We start from the raw sequence: 23,674 nt of genomic DNA on the forward strand, positions 1-23,674 counted from the left end.
AAATCATGGTGGATATATATAGGTTAAAGATTAAAAGTTATTTATCAGATGCAACAAAGATATATCTCATGAGTCTTTTAGGTAGTCCTGTCAGCAAGTTACCAGTTACAGCCATAAAGTCCTTCAGGTCTTTGAACTTTTTAAGTAGATCCCCAGATCCTGTCTTCCCAGATGCGAACACCGATTTTCATTTGATCACAGTTCCCCTGCAATCTGATATAAAAGCAAAATACTGCGGATGCTGGAAATCTGAAATAAAAACAGAAAGTGCTGGAAATATTCAGCATCTGTGGAGAGAGAAACAGAATTAATGTTTCAGGTCTTTGGCCTTTCATCCACTTCTGATGCAGCTCCAACAGCACGAAAGAAGCTCGACACCATCCAGGACAAAGGAGCCTGCTTGATTGGCACCCCATTAACCACCTTAAACATTCAGTCCCTCCACCACCGATGCACAATGGCAGCAGTGAGTACCATCTACAGGATGCACTGCAGCAACTCGATGAGGCTCCTTAGACAGCACCCGCGACCACTACCACCTGAAATGACAAGGGCAGCAGACGGTTGGGAACACCATCACCTGCAAGTTCCCCTCCAAGCCACACACCATCCTGACTTGGAACTATATCGTCATTCCTTGACTGTCGCTGGGTCAAAAACCTGGAACTCCCTCCTTAACCGCACTGCGGGTGTACCTATACCAGGTGGACTGCAACAGTTTAAGAAGCCAGCTCACCCACCTTCTCAAGAGCAATTTGGGATGGGGCAATAAAGGCTGGCCTTGCCAGCGATGCTCACATCCCATGAAAGAATAAAAAACAATGCATGTATTTGGTTGAAGAAAGCAACTAAGCTAATCAGTGCACTTAAGATACAATGAGCACAACTTCTACACTGATGCTGCAGCTATAAAAGGAAGTGTTTTCTTATTGTTTGTTGTAATTCTACAACGAGAAAAATGTAATATACATACACACAGAATAAAGAAAGCAGAAAAAAAAAATGGAGAAAGATGCAGAGGGGAAATTAGAGGAAGATATAATTTTTTCACTTCTGATCAATGGAGCAGGAGATCCACTTGTATGTACTAAGTACTTTGTCTTCTCGTTTCTGTTTTATGATATGGCTGCCTATGATGCGGATTAGATTGCTCTATTTGAGAGACCTTGACATTGGAGATGTAACATTACACTTATGAACAATGGATGTTCAAAATTACTGTAAAATAAATCCCAACATACTTAATATGCAATTTTAAGGATCTCATTTGACAAAAGCAAACAGTTAATTGCCTTGCATATGTTACAATTGTGTAGAGTTATGAATCGGTAGCATAGTCATGAGGGCTGATTGTTCGGTCTTAGTGCAACGAGTTTGGCATCACTGCAATTTGGATGCTGCATGTACCTTCGGGGCATGAAGTTGACCATATGCCATAAAGCAAAGTCAATTACTTTAAATTAGTATTCACTGCTCCTGGTGCACAGTGCAGTATATGATGTGCTAGAACCTCTGAGGGCAAAGGCTGGGCATAATTGGGTGCTGAAAATCTCATAAAGGTCCCTTTTTAAAGGGGAACAGCATCAAAATTTCAAAAAGTTTAGGAAAGTGGTAATTGCCTTTGTGTCCAAGCAGCAAAATAAACTAGCAAGCTGCCTGGCTCTGTAGCAAATAACCTTTCTTATAGTAGGAAAGAAATCAGCAGGTAATGGCAGGAATTTTAAAATGGGAGCACACTTTAAGGGTGGGATTTCCATTCGGGGTTACGACCCTGATGTCGCGGTCACTTCCAGGTCCTGATCACGCACAATGTCGACAAAGCATTGTGATTTCGTTATGGAAAAAAATGATTGGCCTGGAGTCATGTTCGCTGCCCAGTTAGCAGTGGCAGAAGTGGGAAGGAGGTGGGACTCGGGCCCGATTTAAAAGGCAGGTGGCAACCATTGCTGAGGTTGCCATTCGCCCAAGAGATGGAGGAAGGCGCAGAGCAAAGGACAGTGGGAACAGAGGCCCCCTCATGCCAGGGCAGCCCTCCGTTGTTTTTCGGATGTCTCACTGGAGGTACTGCTGGAGGCGGTGACTGAGAGAAGAAACATCCTTTTCCCTGCCAGTGGCAACAGAAGGCCTGCAAGGCTCACCGAGAGGGCATGACTGGAGATGGCACATCAGGTCGGCAGCAGAGGAGTTGTGAGGAGGAACTGGGTGCAGTACCGGAAGCGTTTCAATTACCTTCTCAGGTCTGGAAAGGTGAGTCCAAAGATAGACACAGGTGGCATGCCTCCTGGTCACCAGTCACCAGAGGGCAAAAGAGAGGGGCATCCTGAGGGAGCATAGAGTTCTCCCAACCAAGGGACAGTTGTGTGTTCAGCATCCCTGATGACCCAAAAGCATAGGTTGGAACCCTGGTGCTGCTGGACAGGCGACTGGAGTGCAGACGGCAGCAGTGTATGCGATTGAAAAGCTGTGAGCGGTGAGGGAGAGAGGCATTGTCCTAATGGTATCTTTCTTCACCTTGCAGGTCAAATGAGAGTTGAACAAGAGGGCATGCCCGGACAGCGGGGTGCCACAGATAACGTCGCTAACGTACTTTGAGGAGCTGGCCCTTAACCTGGCTAGAGTGTCAAGCTACAGGGATGCTAGAGACGGAGAAACGGGGGTCTGCTGTAGAGAGGGTGAAAACATCTCAACATCTCCAGGTTCAGGGGATGCATGGCAATGCTCGCCGTGCAACCAGCTGTCAATGCCTAAGCTATCATTTAATTGTTTTTAGCAGAGTGAGCATCTGTTGTCGGCCCCGATCTCTCATAACCATCCTCTCTTTATGTCTCCCATAGAGCCAGCTGCACAGGGGCAGGAGGCCAGACAAAGTTCCTGAGGAGTCAGAGGAGGATGACACCTCAGAGCCTGTACCATCACATCTTTGCTGTGTACCTTCCACCAGCGCAGATACTTGACCATGGTGGGTCCTTGCGAGTTATTAGAGAGGGTGGCACAGGGTGAAGCACACCGCACATCAGAGCTAGAGGATTCAGGGGAGTCAGAGTTGGCTGTGCCCAGTCTACCTCGGAGGATGGAGGACAGGCCCAGCCCTGCTCAGCAGGGTGGAGATACAGAACCTCGGAAGTCATGAAACAGGTGGCTCTACCGGGAGAACCAGTGTGAGATGTGTGTCCACATGTTGGAGTTACCTGAGGCACTGCGGAGTCATGGGATGAGAATGGAGCAGTCGATTTATCTTATGCGCTCCACAATGTCTCAGTGCTTTAAGCACATGAGCTCCTCCATTGAGAGAGTGGCCAACCTCATGGAGACCCATATGCAACATCACTCAGAGTGGATGCAGCAACAGTGCACTGACATACATGGACTGCATTCCACAGTCGGTAGCATTGACCAGTCAGTGGGGTATGTGGCACAATGAAGCATGGAGTGCATGCCAGCTGCACCCCAGCTGGTGGTCCCCTCCAGCGATCAAGGACACCATGAAAGGGCTGAGGAGGCGACAGATGGTGATAAGGGGGCGATGGGGCTCCATCATTATCATCCACCTCCATGGCCACTCTGATGGGTGAAGCACCTGTAGAGTCATGTCCTGTGACAGAGGTGCCCCATCGGCACCTCCACGCCAAGGCCAACTGCCATGGGCATCTCAGGCCCAGACAGACACAAGCGTGCAGTCTGCCTCCACCTCATCTTCAGCTATAGGAGGAGGCACTCCTAGGAGTTGCCGTCAGCAGAGGCCACTGCAATGGTAATGTCACTTTGTGGGTCACTTTGGTGTTTCTGATGTAAATAATAATGAGATGTTAAGCGATAAAGCACCAGGAAATGTGTTGCACTAAGGCTGACTTATGTGTTTCCATTTCATGTTGGCAAGGCACAGGAGAATGGGAGGTGAGGATTGGCAGAGGGATGGAGTGTGCTGGTGGAGGTTGTGTAAGCTGGAGATTTTGACTCTTCCTGCCCCTCCTTCCTCACCCCCTCGCCCCCATTGACCAGGGGCCTGCCTATGCTCTGGCAGATGCTGCTCCTCATCACTGGTCACAGCAAGCCTGTAGAAGCTTGGTACCATTTCCTCGAATGTCTTTTCTTCATTTGCAATGGAATGTGGAGTCTTCCTGAACCACCCCACACCCATCATGAGCCCATAAGACCCATTAGCAGAAGGACCCTTCCCCGCAACCCCTCCCGCCCCATCAATCCTCCCCAATCCCAGCCCCAAAATGGCCTTTTCAAGAGTGCAGAGATTTGAAAGGTAATTCTTCTCAATGAGCACAACTGGTTTCCTGTAAATGAGGGCCTTCTCTAAGCTTTCCCTCTTCGATGCTGCCTCTTGCTTCTGTCCTGCCTTTCCAGCTCGCTCCCCACTGTGTCACCACCTTCTCCTCCCTGTCGTGGTTCTTACAGTGCGTGGAATCTACATCTTCAAAAGACAATACAAAACTGGCCCTTTAACAAGCTGACAAGCTTATTAATGGGTTTAGGTAGCAATCTGCACAGAGTGGGCGGGTTGACTCTTTGTGTTCCCAGTGCTACCTTTTGAACTCAGACCGTGCTGGTTTCGCATTGGGAAACAGGCAGGGTCAACTAAGGGGTGTGTTTAAGTGACTGCCCGCCCCCTTTCCTGCTGAACTAATAAAAATTCCGCCCTATGAATCAAGATAAATATTACTACGAGAGCATCCCTTGCAGCAACCATTTGAAACAAAATCAAGCACTCTTCAGGCAATTGAGTGTGGTACTGAATAGTGCTCTAATTTACATAAAATTCAGGGCCTTTACGGGCTTTGCACGCAGTTCATTTGCCGGTCGTAAGTGTATTGGGCACTGAGTAGCCACACCAACAATACAGGGTGCTGGGCAGCACCATTACAGTCAGCATAGTGTATTATTGGCATCATAGGGTTTAGGCAACAGCATTAATTGCATGAATGAAATGCCTTTTAACAAAGTTGAAATCTGAAATTTTGTTAAAGCTCTGGAACACACTATCCAAGGCAATGATTATTTTTCAGAACTTGTTTGATTTTCAAGCGCTACGTTATTCCCTATGTGCCCATTTGTGTTGCTATTTGCACCCGTTCACAATACGGCAACATGATATGACAGGAAGGAAATGTACGAAAATTATTTTTAACAATGCATTTCCTGGACATTGGTTATATTTTATATACCATATGTTATAAATTAAATAATTACCGCTCAACTATTGGGAGCAGTGATTCCATGAGGCAAAATACTATCAAGTTGTTGATAGTGCAGAGAACAAGCATATTTTCACGTCGAGTGTCTGGTAACCATGGTACCCAGTAAATGCAGCACAATTTAGCTCCTTTGCAAGCTGTATCCCAGCAACCAACTGAAGTTTAAACATTATGGGGAGAAATTGGACCTGGTAGTGGCTGTTATTTTGGAAATAAATTGGAAACTGGGGGACCAATTGCAGGGCAACTGATCTCCCCTGGAAGTGTCCAGGGTGCCCGACCGATACAGATATTAGGTGCCTGAAATATGCTAATCAGGATCCTTAAGCCTGTTTTAAATCCCAGTCAGAAATTCGGCATATAGCGTATGTGCCCTATATAATTCACTCAGTTTTGCTAGGTCTACAATGGCTTAACCAGTGGTCCAGAAGCTACCAACAAAAAGCTAAGTGACTTTTTTTTAAACTTCATGTTTATATAGGCCCAGGAGGAGCAGGAGTGCTCCTTCTGGTTCCACAACAGTACTGCAGGCTGCTGCTGGCCTGGGCTATCCCTCTCTGACTCGCCTCTCCCCCTCCCCTGCGTACTTCCTCGGTGTTGGAGCCAGCTGAATTGTCTTGAGGTCCCAGACCACTGAGCTGCATCTGGATGCCCGATTGTGTGCCTGCAGCTCACCGGCTTTATGCAGATGAGGCTCGAAACCAAATTTTCAGCAAACCTTGGGCATGATACACAGAATCACAGAATAATACAGTGCAGAAGAGGCCCTTCGGCCCATCGAGTCTGCACCGATGCATTAAAACACCTGACCTGTCTACCTAATCCCATTTGCCAGCACTTGGCCCATAGCCTTGAATGTTATGACGTGCCAAGTGCTCATCCAGGTACTTTTTAAAGGATGTGAGGCAACCTGCCTCTACCACCCTCCCAGGCAGGGCATTCCAGACCATCACCACCCTCTGGGTAAAAAAGTTCTTCCTCAAATCCCCCTTAAACCTCCTGCCCCTCACCTTAAATTTGTGACCTCTCGTAACTGACCCTTCAACTAAGGGGAACAGCTGCTCCCTATCCACCCTGTCCAGGCCCCTCATAATCTTGTACACCTCGATCAGGTCACCCCTCAGTCTTCTCTGCTCCAGTGAAAACAACCCAAGCCTATCCAACCTCTCTTCATAGCTTAAATGTTCCATCCCAGGCAACATCCTGGTGGATCGCCTCTGCACCCCTCCAATGCAATCACATCCTTCCTATAATGTGGCGACCAGAATTGAACACAGTACTCCAGCTGTGGCCTTACCAAAGTTCTGTACAACTCCAACATGACCTCACTGCTTTTGTAATCTATGCCTCGATTGATAAAGACAAGTGTCCCACATGCCTTTTTCACCACCCTATTAACCTGCCCTTCTGCCTTCAGAGATCTATGGACAAACACGCCAAGGTCCCTTTGTTCCTCGGAACTTCCCAGTGTCAGGCCATTCATTGAATACTTCCGTGTCACATTACTCCTTCCAAAGTGTATCACCTCACACTTTTCAGCGTTAAATTCCATCTGCCACTTTTCTGCCCATTTGACCATCCCGTCTATATCTTCTTGTAACCTAAGACACTCCACCTCACTGTGAACCACTCGGCCAATCTTTGTGCCATCCGCGAACTTACTGATCCTACCCCCCACATAGTCATCTATGTCGTTTATATAAATGACAAACAATAGGGGACCCAGCACAGATCCCTGTGGTACGCCATTGGACACTGGCTTCCAGTCACTAAAACAGCCGTCAGTCATCACTCTCTGTCTCCTGCAGCTAAGCCAATTTTGAATCCACCTTATCAAGTTACCTTGTATCCCATGTGCATTTGCTTTCTTGATAAGTCTCCCATGTGGGACCTCGTCAAAGGCTTTGCTGAAATCCATGTAAACTACATCAACTGCACTACCCTCATCTACACACCTGGTCACATGCTCAAAAAATTTAATCAAATTTGTTAGGCATGACCTCCCTCTGACAAAGCCATGCTGACTATTCCTGATCAAATTTTGCTTCTCCAAGTGGTGATAGATTCTCTCCTTCAGAATTTTCTCCAATAGTTTCCCTACCACTGACGTGAGACTCACTGGTCTGTAGTTCCCTGGCTTATCTCTACAACCTTTCTTAAATAGTGGGACCACATTAGCAGTTCTCCAGTCCTCTGGCACCTCCCCTGTGGCCAGAGAGGAATTAAAAATTAGGGTCAGAGCCCCTGCAATCTCCACCCTTGCCTCCCACAGCATCCTGGGACACAAATCGTCTGGATCTGGACATTTGTCCACTTTTAAGCCTTCCAAAACCTCCAATACCTTGTCACTCCCTATGATAATTTGCTCAAGAACCTCACAGTCTCTCTTTCTAAGGTCCATATCTACATCCTCTTTCTCTTGGGTGAAGACAGATGTGAAGTATTCATTCAACACCCTACCAATGTCCTCTGGCTCCACACACAAATTTCCCCCTTGGTCCCTAATGGGTCCTACTCTTTCCCTGGTTATCCTCTTCCCATTGATATACTTATAGAATATCTTGGGATTTTCCCTACTTTTACCAGCCAGAGCTTTCTCATATTCCCTCTTTGCTCTCCTAATTGCTTTCTTAAGCTCCATCCTACACTTTCTGTACTCCACTAATGCTTCCATTGATTTGCTCTCCTTGTATTTGCTAAAAGCCTCTCTTTTCCTTCTCATTGTACCCTGAATGTTTCTGGTCAGACATGGTTCTTTGGGCTTGTTGCTTCTACCTATTACCCTAGAGGGAACATCTTGGGCCTGTACTCTCCCCATTTCCTTTTTGAATGCCCCCCACTGCTCTTCTGTAGATTTCCCGACAGTTAACTCTTTCCAGTCTGCCTTGGCCAGATCCTGCCTTATTTTACTAACATTTGCTCTCTCCCAATCCAAAACCTTTTTTTGCAACTTGTCTATTTCTTTCTCCATAACAAGCTTAAATTGTACCATGTCGTGGTCGCTATCACCAAAATGCTCCCCCACCAACACATCAACCACCTGTCTGGCTTCATTCCCCAGAATTAGGTCCAGCACTGCACCCTCCCTTTTTGGATCCTCTACATATTGAGCTAAAAAGTTCTCCTGTATACATTTTAAGAACTGCACTCCATATAAGCCCTTAACACGATGACTATCCCAATTAATGTTGGGAAAGTTGAAATCACCTAATATAATTACCCTCTTATTTTTACACACCTCTGCAAATTGCGCACATATTTGCTCCTTAATTTCCCGCTGACTATCTGGGGATCTATAATAAACACCTAGCAATGTGGCTGTCCCTTTTTTATTCCTAAACTCTACCCACAAAGCTTCATTTGATGCCCCCTCCAAGATATCATCTCTCCTTACTGCAGTAACTGACTCCTTAACTAATATTGCAATGCCCCCTCCTCTTTTACCCCCTCCTCTGTCTCGCCTGAAGATTCTATATCCCGGGATATTGAGCTGCCAATCCTGCCCCTCCCTCAACCATGTCTCCGTGATGGCTACTATATCACAATTCCACGTGTCAATCATTGCCCTTAACACATCCGTTTTACCTGCAATACTCCTGGCATTAAAGTAGAGGCCTTCCATCCTGGTCTTACTCCCTTGAAACTTACTTCCGCTGTATTCCCTCTGACTTGTTCGCTTTCCTGTGTTTAGCTGTGTCCCTATTCTGCTAGGAGTCTGCATCCCCTCCCCCTGCCAAATTAGTTTAAACTGCTCCCAACAGCACTAGCAAACCCACCAGCAAGAATGTTAGTCCCCCTCTGGTTCAGATGTAGACCATCCCGCTTGTACAGGTCCCACCTTCCCCAGAAACGCTCCCAGTGGTCCAGGAATCTAAAACCCTCCCTCCTGCACCAACTCTTAAGCCACGCCTTCATCTGTGCTATTCTCCTATTTCTATACTTGCTAGCACGTGGCACTGGGAGTAATCCAGAGATTACAACCCGAGAGGTCCTGCTTTTTAGTCTGCAGCCTAACTCCCTGAATTCTTGATGCAAGACCTCATCCCTCTTTCTACCTATGTCATTGGTACCAACATGTACCATGACCTCTGCCTTATCACCCTCCCCTTTCAGGATGCCCTGGAGCCGTTCAGTGACATCCCGGACCCTGGCACTAGGGAGGCAACACACTATCCTGGAGTCACGTTGACGTCCACAGTAGCGCCTATCTGTTCCCCTGACTATAGAATCCCCTATTACTATTGCTCTTCCTCATATTCCCCCTTCCTGTGCAGACAGGCTGCTTGCGGTGCCAGAAGCTTGGCTTTGTCCACACTCCCTGGAGGAACCAGCCTCATCAGCCTCCAAAATGGAATACCGATTTGCAAGCGGGACCCCAGGGGACTCCTGAACTACCTGCCTGATTCTCTTGGACTGCCTGATGGTCACCCATTCCCTTCCTTCCTTAAGTCCCTTCAGCTGCGGTGTGACCACCTCTCTATACGTGCTATCCACAATGTTCTCAGACTCGCAGATGCTCCACAGTGTTTCCAGTCGCTGTTCCAGCTCTGAAATCCGAGCTTCCGGAAGCTGCAGCTGGACAAACTTCCTGCACACATGCTGGTCCTGGGGACTGGAAATGTTCCCGGATTCTCACATGCAGCAAGAGGAGCAAACCACAGCTTCAAGCTCTCCTGCCATGCACTTCCAGCACTGATCGAATTACTCAGCTTATGAGCAATACTTTCCGAGTCTCCATACCTCCAGTAGGGTCTTCCCCACAGCAGAAATTGTGGGTGTTTTCCATCCATTGACATTAACAGCAGAAAATTGCAGACCAAATGCCTGCATTTTTCCAATATGTTACCTGCTAAATGCTAGGCTCTTTTAGATGGCGTGAAATCTCAAGCATCCATCCATTGTATTTTACATTTCCATAAAAATCTGTAATGATAGCTGGAGATTATTAATATTCCAGAAAGCCAGTTGGTGAAGGATAGAACTAGAACCCACCTTTACATACTTTAAAAGCATTTATTTACAGAGTTGCAGTTTACCTCTTAACCTAATAGCCAGTTTCAGTCTGTGTCTATTTCTCGGCACACAAGTGAATCCCCAGTTAATTCCCACCACCTGCATACAATTAAACACAATTAATATACAACTAACAATTATTACCTATTTGTAAATGTCTTCTGTAATCACTCAATTTGCTTTATTTTTCCTCAAAAATAAGAACAGAGGAGGAAAGGCATTTGGCAACCCAGCCCATTCTTACATAGACATTTTTCCCTGCATTCCCTGATTTCTCCCTGCTTTACCTGCTAGTGCACAACCACCACTCTTCTGACATCCTTCTACATCCCCTCTTCCTCCTTTCACTCCATCTTTAGTGACAGAGTCTTTAACATCTTGGCCCCAAATGCTTCATCTCTGCCTAAACCTTTCTGCTTTGTTAACCTCTTGCCCACTTCAGAAGCCTTGTGAAAACCTACATTTTGACCACATAGTCAATCATCTCCTCTAACTATTCTGCTACTGCTGTGTTACTTGATAGTGATCAGAGTTAGGAATCTTAGCTGATTTTGCCTTCTTTAACCTGGGGACTGTAAGGCCTACTGTCGCATCTCCACTGCTGCCTCGCAGAGAGCTAACTCAGCATAGACCAAACATCAAACTTTCCTGGTGTGAAGTGCTGTATTTTGTAATCTGCTGGAAATCATATTACAGAAAAATGCAGTCCATGACACTTTAAGGAGTGTCTAATACACTCAAAAGTTGGAAATAAAACCTGAAGCTTCAACCAGCATTATTTGAAGTTCTGCATGCACTGTCATTAGGGTATAAGTTAAAGGATATAACCTACTTCATCTGAACTTCTCAATTGCAGCCAAATAACTCAGCTGTCAATTATCCTACATGTAATACATATTAAATGAGCAAAGATCATTATAAAATATAGTTAAGTGTGCGCAATATTGGCATAATCTAATGCAAACATATTTCAAAACATGCTATTCCATGAAACATTTTTGCTTTTAATATAAGCCAAACATGTGTTTACCATGACTGATGAGTACAGATTTCCTAAGTCATATGGTTTGAATGAAGGCATTTATTAGGTCCAGACTTGAGGTTTTCAATACACTGAAATTAGAAGCTTAACGTATTCAAACTGCCTAAAGTTAGGTACAGAAACTAGATGTGATACTTCCTTTTTGGGATGACTCTGTGAATTTAAAATTGTGTTTCATTTCTTTTAAAATGTCTTTAGAAAAAATGAATTTTGCAGAGTTGGAAACTATTTTCAATGTAATTGGGATAAATAAAATTGCCTCCTTTTGGGATTAAAGCTACTCAGTTACATGCTTGAGCACCAAACCAGAAGAACTTGAGAAGATGTTTAAGAATTCTTTTTTTATTACTTTGCATTATCAATCAAAAACTAACAAATGTACTGAAACCATATGTACAGTTATGTGAAACCTTTAGCATTCTCCCAGTGAGTAGTAGTTGCTAACTTGTCTGCTTTTGCTTGTGTGCATCAAGTGATTGCATTTTTTAACTAAACCAATTTTTCCTTCAGCAAATTAGCCCTGACAGCCCAATGGCCCATCATATTTAAAAATGCAATGCAATTATTCTTTTAATTGCTTTCAGCTTTTCTCCATCACTGCTCACATCTTAGAAGTTGCTGAAATCTTTCAAATATGTTTATTGTAATTGCAATTTGGCAACCAAAAGGTGTGTGTGTGTCCATATTCTACAGGGCTGATGAAGAACTGCCTAACATTAAGGGCAGAAAACTGCAATTGAACTTTGACTTGTTTGTTTTTGGGAATAGCCACACAAAACCAAATGCCTTGAATTTCTGATGCTCTGAATTTAAGCCCAAAAAATGTCAAATCAATTGAGAAATCCAAAATTCGGATTTGAATTTGATTTCAGGTACTAGAGTGGAACTAGAATATCTGTATTTCACTTTTAGGATTTAGGTTCAAATTTACAATGTATACAGCAGTTTTAATGTAGTAAAACATCCCAAGGTGCTTCACATGAGCATTTTCACACTAAATTTGCCACCAAGCCACATTAGGAGATATTAGGGCAATGACAAAAAACTTGGTAAAGGAGATAGATTTTAAGGAGCACCTTAAAAGAGGGAAGAGGTGGAGAGGTTTAGGGAGGGAATTCCAGAGTTTAGGGCCTTAAGAGCTGAAGGCATGGTTGCCAATGTTGGAGTGATTAAAATCGGGGATACTCAAGAGGCCAGGATTAGAGGAGTGAAGATATCTTGGAGGGTTGTAGGGCTGGAGGAGATAGGGAGGGACGAAGCTATGGGAAATAGGAGCAGAAGTGGGCAATTCGGTTCCTTGAGCCTGGTCCGCCATTCAAATAGAACTGATCTTCTACCTCAATGCCATTTTCCCACACTTTCCCGATGTCCCTTGATATCTTTAATATCTAGAAAACTATTGATCGCTGTCTTGAATATACTCACTGACTGAGCCTCCACAGCCCTCTGGGGTAGAGAATTCCAAAGATTGGAGGGATTTGAAAACAAGGATGAGAATTGTAAAAACAAGGCGTTACTTAACTGGGACCCAAAGTAGGTCAGCGAGCACAGGGATGATGGGCGAACGGGACTTGGAACGTGTAAGGATGCAGGCAGAAGAGCTTTGGATGGCCTCAAGTTCATGGAGGGACCAAAGACATGGATGAGGGTTTCAGCAACAGTTTAGCTGATGAAGGGGTGGAGTTGGGCAAATTTAGTATAGATTAATGTGGAAGTTTTTGCATTATGAAACTTTAAATTAATGTCAAATAATTTCAATCCAGTTTCTTTTAATGAAAATACATAACAAATCAGCCTGTCATTTAACCCTAAATTGATAGTTTGATTGCCAGTATAGGAATTGAAATAAGAATACTGCTCTGTTTTAAAGATTGGTGCTTTGCTGTGCCGTAGTATTCTGTATTCTACTCATGCTACACTGTGCTGTCACTGGATACAAATTGTAAATAAATGCTCTTTTCCTCAGTTTTGATATCTTTGTTTTTGATGAGAACAAAAATTCTTCTCCCTCCTCCAAAGAGAAAGAATTAACTTAGACCATTTAAATTGCATCCATCACCAAAATCTGATCTTAATTTTCATTAATATCTGCACATATAGGCACAAGACAAAGAACCATTTTTTCTTCTGGAAACCTTAATATAAAAGTGACTCAATTCAAAGCTGCAGAGATATCATCTGGTAAGCTTTTGCAATGGCCATGTATACAGTTGATGTTTCGTCAAATGGAAAAGGTATATGCCAGTATGTCTGGATTAAAGTTGAAGCTGGAAGATTATTAAGCCCCTCAATGTGCATATGTAAACACAATAAACCAAGAATGTTATTCCAGTCGTCATAAGTTGAAAAATATTGCAAATCTCATTAAATTCTGCACCCCCTGCCACCCCCCATGCCCCCCAACCAACACATTGGCCAAACTTAATGAGTTATTCAGTTCATTGTGCTCTTTAATACAGGACTTGTGCAATCCTGCATTATATTTCTTGGCATTGCTGTAGCCATGTAAATGGAATATTTGTATCTTAATTAGAAAGAAGTCAAAAACTGAGGAATTAAAATTACATGATTTGGAAATTGTCAGAAAAACATTCTGGAGTTTTATTGTACATTTTTCAATTCGGAGAAAGAATCTTTCAACACAGTATCAAAAAGGATAATATTTAGGTTTGATGAATTATACTCAAATTCATCTATACATTTAGAACAAGTCCCAACTTATTGCCATCTAACCAATAGAGTCATTCATACCGCAAGTCTGATCTTAAGTTAACAACTTTGTCTATTCTAGGAGATTGATTCCACCTTACTAATTTTTAGTATTTCCTGCACATACTTGTGGTTTTGTCATGAACCACTTCCACAGGGGCTAGTGAGCTTATACAATTCAGGCAGATTTCCCAGAGATACCAATAAATTGTGGGTGAGAGCCATATTTGAATGTAAAAGCCATGCCTAGTACTAAAGCATTTCTGTTTGGTTTCTTTGTAATTGACTATATATTCGTTCCTGAGATGTGAGCGCGGATGCCCATCCCTATTTGCCCTTGAGAAGGTAGTGGTGAGCCGCCTTCATGAACTGCTGCAATTGGTGCACCCACAGTGCTGTTTGGAAAGGAATTCCAGGTTTTGACCCAGTGACAGTGAAGGAATGGCGATATAGTTCCAAGTCAGGTTGGTGTGTGATTTGGAGGGGAAGTTGCAGGTCGTGGTGTTCCCATGTGTCTGCTACCCTTATCTTTCTAGGTGGTAGAGGTCGTGGATTTGGAAGGCGCTGTCGAAGAAGCCTTGGTGTATTGCTGCAGTGCATCTTGTAGAATGTAGATGGTACTGCAGCAACTGCGAGCTGGTGGCGGAGGGAGTGAATGTTTAAGGAGTGCCGATCAAGCCGGCTGTTTTGTCTTGGATGGTGTCAAGCTTCTTTAGTGTTGTTGGAGTTGTGACAAGTGGAGAGTATTCCATTGCACTCCTGACTTGTGCCTTGCAGAGGGTGGACAGGCTTTGGGGATCAGGAGATGAGTTACTTGCTGCAGAATTCCCAGCCTCTGACTTACTCTTGTAGCCACTGTATTTGTATGGTTGGTCCAGTTAAGTTTCTGATCAATGGCAACCCCCATGATGTTGATAAGGGGGATTCGGTAATGGTAATGCCATTGAAAGTCAATGGGCGCTGGTTAGATTCTCTCTTTTTGGAGATGGTCATTGTGTGGCATGAATGTTACTTTGCCACTTAGCAGCCCAAGGCTGAATGTTGGCCAGGTCTTGCTACATGCAGGCATGGACTGCTTCAGTATCTGCAGAGTTTCGAATGGTACTGAACACTGTGCAATCATCAGCGAACATTCCCACTTCTGATCTTATGATAGAGGGAAGGTCATTAATAAAGCAGCAGAAGATGGTTGGGCCTAGTACACTACCCTGAGGAACTCCTGCAGTGATGTCCTGGGACTGAGATGATTGGCCTCCAACAACTACAACCATCTTCCTTTGTACTAGGTATGACTCCAACCAGTGGAGAGTTTTCCCCCGATTCCTATTGAATTCAATTTTGCTCGGGCTCTTTGATGCCACACTTGGTCAAATGGTGCCATGATGTCACGGGCAGTCACTCTTACCTCACCTCTGTATTTCATCTCCTTTTTCCATGTTTGCACCAAGGTTGTAATAGGATGCGAGCTGAGTGGCCCTGGCGGAGCCCAAATTGAGCATCAGTGAGCAGGTTGTTGTAGAGCAAGTGCCGCTTGATAGCACCGTCGACAGCATCTTCCATCAGTTTGCTGATGATTGAGAGTAGACTAATGGGCCATTAATTTGTTTACTTCTTGTGAACAGGATGTACCTAGGCAATTTTCCACATACTAATTGGCATATTAAGAAATGCACCAACCTCTTTGTTTCTTACAGTGGACGATGTAAGATATGTACAGTTTAAAAGAAAAAAGGTTTCACAAAAAACAAAGATGAAGAAATGTAAATGAATCAGAAAGATTAGCATTTCTAGCAGGAAGAAATAGAACAAGAATATTTATAAAAACTGGACAAGAAAGATCCAGGATGTATTAGCAAATAGCTTTTGGAAAATAAATACACATTATCTATTTATGTGACAACTACTAAGGAAGGGTTTTGATCCCTAGTGTTTTAAGTTAACTTAACTAAGTTAATTCTTAAGTTTGTGAGTTGAACTCTCCAGCATGATCACACTGATTACATTAAGGGTGCTCAGCAGCTTTCAAGTATTATTGTATTGAAGACAAGTGCCATTTGTTGGGCTACTGCACATATCTACTATGTTCAGCAAATGAATACCAGAGACACACACACAGAATAGAATCATAGAATGTAAATATCATACACACACAGCTTGTCTTTCTCTGAAGTATTGGATTTCTTTCATGACAGATATGTAATTTACTAGGTTACACATACATGTGCAGGAGTTGACACTGATACATGCACACATGGCAACAGATGTAAGTGAATTGCCTGTTTTTACCAAGTCTGTGGAAGCACCATAAAACAAACAGCTGACAAATCCATTAATCTTTTTGATAACTGACTGACCATGTCAAATTACTAGTAGTGAAATCTTCTGCCATATGCAAATGGTTTGAAGAATCAAAGGGCCAGATGTTATCCTAGCGACGGGGGTCCCAGTGGTGGTCCGGAAGATGATGGGGGAAATTCCGCCTTGGTTTCCTGCTGGACCCCCAGTGGAATTCCATGGCAGGCAGCCAATTAACTGCCAACCATCAAGGATGCCAATTGGAGGGCTGGCAGCTCTGCAGTACTAGCAGCACCACCAGGAGTGGTAGCCACTGCCGGTACTGCAGGAGGCCTGCAGTGGCAAAGGTGGAGGAGATCCCAGGACACAGGTAAGTGGGGTCAGGGTCTCCGGGGCCAGTCAGGCAGGCACCAGTGAGAGGTTTGGGGGTTTTGTGAGGACAGGAGGGCTCTTGCTGCGTGGGCGGCCATCACCTCTGGAGGCCCTCCATGGGCCATGGATTGCCCTGAGAGGAGGGACCAACCGAGCCCGCTAGGAGGCCACCAGGTCTCACCTGGCAGTGTCTCCATGTGGAGGCTGACCTCTCTGACCAGTAAAATGGGAGTGGAGGTGGGAAGCTGCCCTTAAGGGCCTCAATTGACCTCAGGCGGAAAGGCCGCGGACAAAACGGCATGGGGGCAGTAGGCATCGGGGACAGCATCCGACGTCACTCCATGCCATTTTGTGTGCCCTCCCCACCTCCATTCCCGTCTCCAAGGACAAAATAAAATTCTGCCCAAGCATCCTGCTTTTAAAGGAAAGATTGGTTGTCCAATCGAAGCTATTAGAAAGGTTTAATTTGGAAACTTCTTAACAATAGAGAAAATTGGCTACTGCTTGTTATTTTCATGAGTACATCTATAAAATTTTGGCAGTTGATAAAAAAAGTAAGATTGTAATTGTGTGCTTTTCTGGGTGCAACAGAATCCTACAATAGGTCAGAAGCAACAAGAAATTTGTTCATTATCAGGTGAACAAGACAGCATAAATATATCATAATTTCTATATAGGAGCAAAATCACCACCGCATTGCGTATTTCCGGGTGTTTTTCTATAATTGTGAATTTCTTTAGGTACATAAAAAGGAAACGTTTGGCTAAGGCAAATGTGGGTCCATTACAGGCAGAGTCAGGAGAATTTATTATGGGGAATAGAGAAATGGCAGAGAAGTTAAATGATTACTTTGTGTCTGTCTTCACTGAGGAAGATGCAAGAAATCTCCAAGATTTAGAGAACCAAGGGACTAGGGAGAATGAGGAATTGAAAGAAATTAATATTAGTAAGAAGGTTTTATCGGAGAAATTAATGGGGCTGAAGGTTGATAAGTCCCCAGGACCTAATATTCTACATTCCAGAGTGTTGAAAGAGGTAGCTATGGAGATATTAAATGTATTGGTGAGCATCTTCCAAAATTCTGTAGATTCTGGAACAGTTCCTGCAGTTTGGAAGTTTGCAAATGTCACCCCACTATTTAAGAAGGGAGGGAGAGAGAAAACATGGAACTACCTGTTATCCTTACATCAGTAATAGGGAAAATGCTAGAATCTATTATAAAGGATGTGATGAGTGAACACTTGGATAATAATGTTCTTATTGGGCAAAGACAACATGGATTTATGAATGGAAAATCATGTTTAATGAACGTGTTGGAATATTTTGAGGATGCTATTCACAGAATTGATAAAGGGGAGTCAGTGGACATAGTACACTTGAATTTTCAGAAGGCTTTTGATAAAGTCCCCCTCAGGAGGTTGGTTAGCAAAATTAAAGCACATGGGATAGGAGGTAATATACTGGCATGGATTGAGGATTTGTTAACAGGCAGAAAACAGAGAGTTAGGATTAAACGGGTCATTCTTGCATTGGCAGGCTGTGACTAGTGGGGTCCCACAAGGATCAGTACTTGAGCCCCAGCTGTTCACATTATATATCAACGATTTGGATGTGGGCTTTAGTGCCTTACAAAACACTGATCAGTGTGCAAAGATCAGACCAAGAAATTTTTCTTATCAGCTCATCCTGTGCAGTAAAAAGGAACTGCATACTGTTGTCTGAATAAATGAAATGATAAGAACTGAGGCTTAACAACCACATTGGTACTGTTGTAAAGGCAATCCAATGTCCAATTTTTCATTCATTCAATTGAGGGTACTTTATTTTGTACTTAGCTAATTCTTGACTTCACTGGTGCATGTTCTGAAGATGGACGACACATGTCTTCTGAAAGCTGGCCTAGTGTGTTGGAATATGGCAAGAAATAAATATTTTTAAATTCATAATGCTTTCAAAATGTTTATTGGCTAAATGAACATTTTGCTGGAAATAATATTTTCAGTTGATTTTCATCAGTTCTTTGCCAAGGTAAAGTTCTTTGTCTAACATTGTTCGTCCATGAGTTATGAAGGCTGCATTCACATTAACAGAGAAACTCACACAGCTGCGCACGTGGATGTCTGGTTGCTTTAAACTTTCCACACTGGTAGGGACGTCATTGATTTTTACCTGGATTTCATTGCAAAGAATCATTGCTTATAATTTCTTGGAGAGTACCGTTAAAATTAAACAAGCAGATATGTTTTTGATTTATTTGGATCTACCTTAATAGTCTGGTTCTGTTTAAGAAATGCATCAGGACTTTGGTCAGTTAAGGGGCCATTCACAAGGATGCAAAGATTTGTTTTCATAATCTATGCCAAATATCATACTCTATAAAGTCATAAAATTGATGTTTGTGCAGTCAATGCCTATGCGGAACATTAATTTCCATCCTCCGAAAATGAATCGAGAATTAAGATGGAGTTATACAAATGAAGAGAAAAATGTTAAAGGGTATGGAGATCAGAGTAAATTGTTGTAGTTCCTCTGTGCCACTCCTCCCACCAGCTTTTTGGTGCATCAGGAGTGGATGATATTGAAAGCTAGTCAGAAAGATGTTCCACCGAGTCTGTCATTTTCTGGGGCTTGGTTTCATCAGGTTAGAATACAACCCCTCACATATGGGCAGGTGTATGTTAACCTAATACAAAAGAGGAATTATGGCCTCTGCTGTTTTTGCCATTTGTGCAGCATGATTAGAGGATGCCCATGCATCCAATGTTGAGTGGTTGACAGAAAGGATCCAAAAAATCAGAATGCATCCAAAGCTGCTTCTCATTTGCCCAAGAAAGGGTTAAGAATTTTCCAAAAAATTGTGTTTTGCTCGCACTACAGATGCTGCTTGCATTGTGTTGCTATGCTAGGTTCCTGAGGCCTAATCTGTCAAAAATCCGCCCCTTTTCAGTGGGAGTCCCTAGAAGAGACTCACTACAAATCTAATAAGGAACCTTAGTCATGAAAGTTGGCTGGGATCAGTGGGTGGCTCCATGACAGAAAGAAGTCCCACCTTCACCCCTTTGAAGATGCGCCTGAATCAAGAGATGGGGGTGTCATGCCTAGGCAGATTGCTCCAGTGTGAAGCTGGCATTAGAATGGGTTTAATGGTCTGCATGGATCCTCTGTGTTGAAATTAAATTCTAAGCTTCATTATCCCACTGCTTGTGCCTTTTTTCAAATGAATGCAATCTCTAACATTGATATAGGTCTGTGGTCTTCACACTGTACAAATGATGATTGCAAAATAATAATAATAACTTTTCAGATTTAGAACTTGTGTCTATTGCTAGATTTTGTTCATCAAACGTACAGATGGGACCAAAAGAATATTTAGTTATTAGAAGTTATCTTAGCATTTGTTATTCTGATAATATTTAGATATTTTTGCTGTGAAAACAATTTTTAAAGTTGCATTGCACTGCAGCAAACTGACCTCAGCTTTTTGTTTCTTGATTCCCTGCAACCACAGAGTCAGGGCCCTGGGGTGGAGATCAGTGGCACTGCCACTGCAACACAACCATGTGTTCCTGTCATTCCTTGGTCTAGGCAGGCTCTCTTTAATAGAAAGGCTCCTTAGTGCACCTCGGTATCTTGACAAAAATAATTTTCTGACTGTTATGGAGTACTGAGCTTTAAATCCATGCATTTTAAAGTAACTACCCTGTATTTAGCAGCAAAACGCTTGCTATTTTAGCATAAGTGGCTGCATTGCAGCTTTGTAGATACACATGCAGCAAAATTGTCTTGGTTTCTAAAACAACTTTAGTTCCTTTGTTTTGCGATACAATTATGCAGTCACTTTTGATTTTCATTTATCTGATTGTGAAAGACCTCCAACTGTTTTGTGCTTCTGTCGGTTTGATCCCTTTGCAATTAAAATGATGGAAAATCTACATTTCCGTTTACTGAACAGATGTGATAAATGTTTGCTTAGATACACAAAGTGCTGAAAGTGTGCACACATTTAGATATAATGTGAAGTCATTGTGTAAATGTAGGATTTTGGAGCAAGACATTATTATCTTAAACTTTTTGTAGCTTTTTCAAAAAGTGATTTATGTTAATGGAAATAAAACCAGACTTTTGCCACAAGAGTTGCCAAAATTCAAAGGCTGAGGTTATTATTCCTTAAAAAGAGCATTTTTGAAATATCTAGTGCTTTATCAGTCAGATAGATAAAATATTTTTATATCGCACCCTTGGGCTATTCCTCTGCGTTTAGATATGAGTAGAAATTTGTGGTTAGGGTATTCCTGTGCAGCTGGTTTTATGACACCAGAAGGCAAAAATCATTGATCAATCACCTTCTGGTATCATGCACCAAGGACTGTTCTTTTACAGATGTGATATTAATAAGACATAAGGGACAGTAATTAAGAAAGACAATACATTATTCACAGGACAACTTTGATTTTCCTTGTATGATAATTAAGCATAAAATTCATAAAGTCATACTACAGACAATGGGCTGAATTTTACCAGCCCCTCAAAGCTGCGGGTCGCAGCGGGGGTGTGGGAGGGGGGTGGGGGGTGGTGCTGGTATAATTCTGTGGGGAGAGGCCCGCCTCAACTCGTGATATTGAGAAGGGCCTGCCGCATATTACCAGCGGCAGGGGGGACCTCGGTGTGGCCCCCCCCCCCCTCCCCGCTGCCTGGTGGCAGGCCCTTCATCTGCATATGTAAATCAACCCAAATGACATGCAAATCGACTGACCTACAGGCGGTGGCCGTCCCATGCCGATTTTACCAACAACGAACGCAGCTTGCGCACCTTCGGTAGTCCATATGGGGTTCTGAGGCCTGAACCTGGTGGGGAGGGGGGAGGAATAACATTTTCATGGCGGGAGGGGTGGAGGAATGGGGAAAACATTTATTATTGGCTGTGGGGATGGTGGGAGGGGGTTGAGGGTTAAAGGGAACAGATGTCAGTGGGGAGAGGTCAGGATACTAATAAAATTTTATCATGGGGGTAAAGGGCAATTACTGTATGAATTACGCATTGGGGGATGGGATGCGTGATTGACACCTGACATAACATTTTATTTTTAATTCCTGGAGATTGGGCCTTTAAATCTTAAAGCCCTTTAAAAATTGGGCCAGCACCTGTGTGGTGGTGCCGGACGCCATTGCTGGGGTTGTGGCGGCCGCTCCCTCTACGTCATCGGGGCACGGCTGCTCCACCCCCTCTATCTAAAATCAGCCCCCGTGCATAATATTGCGGGGGCTCAGTGACGGCACATCCGTGCAAGATGCACGCCACCATCAGAGTGCGCCACCGCGAACTGCGGCACACTCGTAAAATTCAGCCCAATATCTTGACAATAGCGTCAACTGCATCAAGGTATACTTTATGACAAAGGCACTCATACACCAGATAAATTTTGGATAGAAATCACTAAAACAGAAGCTATTGGTTCTTAAATATGATTACTTTTGATGCTTCTTTGTAAGCGGCAATAGTTTATTTCAGTGCATTGGAATTAGCATTAATACATTTAGTCGCTTGGTAGTACAGAACTTGAGTATTGCTGAAAAAAGAGACCTGCTGTTGAAGCTTTGCATCTTGCACTCATCAGTACAGAGACAAGAATGCCAAATTTCAAAGGGAGCAACAATTTATACTGCTTGAGAAAAGGGTGCTGATTGTTTGGCAAGTCGATTCTGGTCTGATTCCCCATGGCAACGCTTCGACCAATCAGAATAAACTTGCCAACCAATCAATACTCTTTTCTCATGCAGTATAAATGGTTGCTCCCTTTGAAATGTGGCATTCTAGCATCTGTCCTGATGAGCACAAGACAAAAAGCTTTGACAGCATGTCTCTTTTTTTAAAGCAATATTAATACATTTGTTCTTATAAAGAAGATGCTTTCATTTCCACAAGGATATCTCAATTAATAGTCTTTAGTTCTTTTACATAAATAATCTATTGGTTCAATTTTCAATCTATATTTGATTAAAAAGCTCAGATACTTATTATGACTTCTCAGCTAAAGTGATATGGATACAAAGCTATGGGAAGAGACAGCGGCATTGGGATTAGTTTTGAATTGCTTTAGCCATGAATGTGAATGTTCTCCTGTGCTGTAAGCTTTTATATGGTTTTAAGGGAGATATCTGTGTACTTTTTGCATTTTATGCATTCAGTATCTGATTAGTGGCAATCTAAGAACAGGTATTTTTTGTGGCGTTTGTTCTGTGGTGACATCATGGAGTTGAACTCCAATGTTATTATTTACAAGGACAATGTGGCCAGTACTCGAAGTCACATTGTCACCAAAGAAGGAAATCCATACTGTGCCTTTGACCAGCAATTTTAAAGCATATATTATTGGAATGAAGGAAGTTTGATAAACAAAGATAAATGAACAGTGCCTTCCTTTATAACTTTTGGGGTTAAATAAAAGTTAAGATGAATACATTTTAAACCCAAATGAGAAATGCAATAAAGCCAGCTGAAATTGTGTACTGTTGTTGCTCTGAAATTATTATATCTGGCATTATCCTGCACAATACTTGTCTTTGTGAAAATCAATAACCCTTCTATTCACAAAAGAAAGAGTGCATGCTCTCTGTAAGATAGATATTGTCTTTTGGAAAACAATTGACTATACCTGGATTTTGATAAATATATATGAAACATGCTTCTAATTATTAGCAACAATAATGTGTTCCCCTTTTGTGCCTCACTTGCAAGCTCTCACTGGCATCACTCACAAACATTAGATAGACAAAATATTTGAACTTAATAATTTATATCAAGGATCCTGAGGGAAGGAAGAGATGAAGTAGCTTAGACTCAAATTTTGTCCTGTCAAGCTAGAGTGTGGCAAATGCGGCACTGGTCTTAAACAAAGGAGACAGGGATAAGCCAGGAAATTATAGGCCAGTTAGTTGCAATTCAATTGTTGGTATGTAACTAGATTTAATAATATGGAATGAAAATGCTACATGCTTTGAGAAGCACTAATCAATGCCAGTTAGCACAGATTACTAAAAA

At 43.0% G+C, this 23,674-nt stretch overlaps 1 protein-coding gene across 4 annotated transcripts in view; it reads left to right on the forward strand.

Moving 5' to 3' along the window:
* adam12 (ADAM metallopeptidase domain 12) overlaps window positions 1-23,674 on the forward strand; it is a 378,401-nt gene that overhangs the window by 18,774 nt on the left and 335,953 nt on the right. The window contains exons 1-2 of one of the 4 annotated variants that reach the window (XM_068052747.1): window positions 2,589-2,672; window positions 2,835-2,959. The exons of 2 other annotated variants lie outside the window; for them this stretch is intronic. In XM_068052747.1, coding sequence (XP_067908848.1) covers window positions 2,890-2,959 — 70 coding nt within the window. In that variant the 5' untranslated portion in view covers window positions 2,589-2,672; window positions 2,835-2,889. Of the gene's footprint in view, window positions 1-2,588; window positions 2,673-2,799; window positions 2,960-23,674 lie in introns of those variants that run through there. One more of the 4 variants, XM_068052748.1, reaches the window with a different exon arrangement.

This window comes from Heterodontus francisci, chromosome 20 (assembly GCF_036365525.1).
Source record: "Heterodontus francisci isolate sHetFra1 chromosome 20, sHetFra1.hap1, whole genome shotgun sequence".
Taxonomy (NCBI): domain Eukaryota; kingdom Metazoa; phylum Chordata; class Chondrichthyes; order Heterodontiformes; family Heterodontidae; genus Heterodontus; species Heterodontus francisci.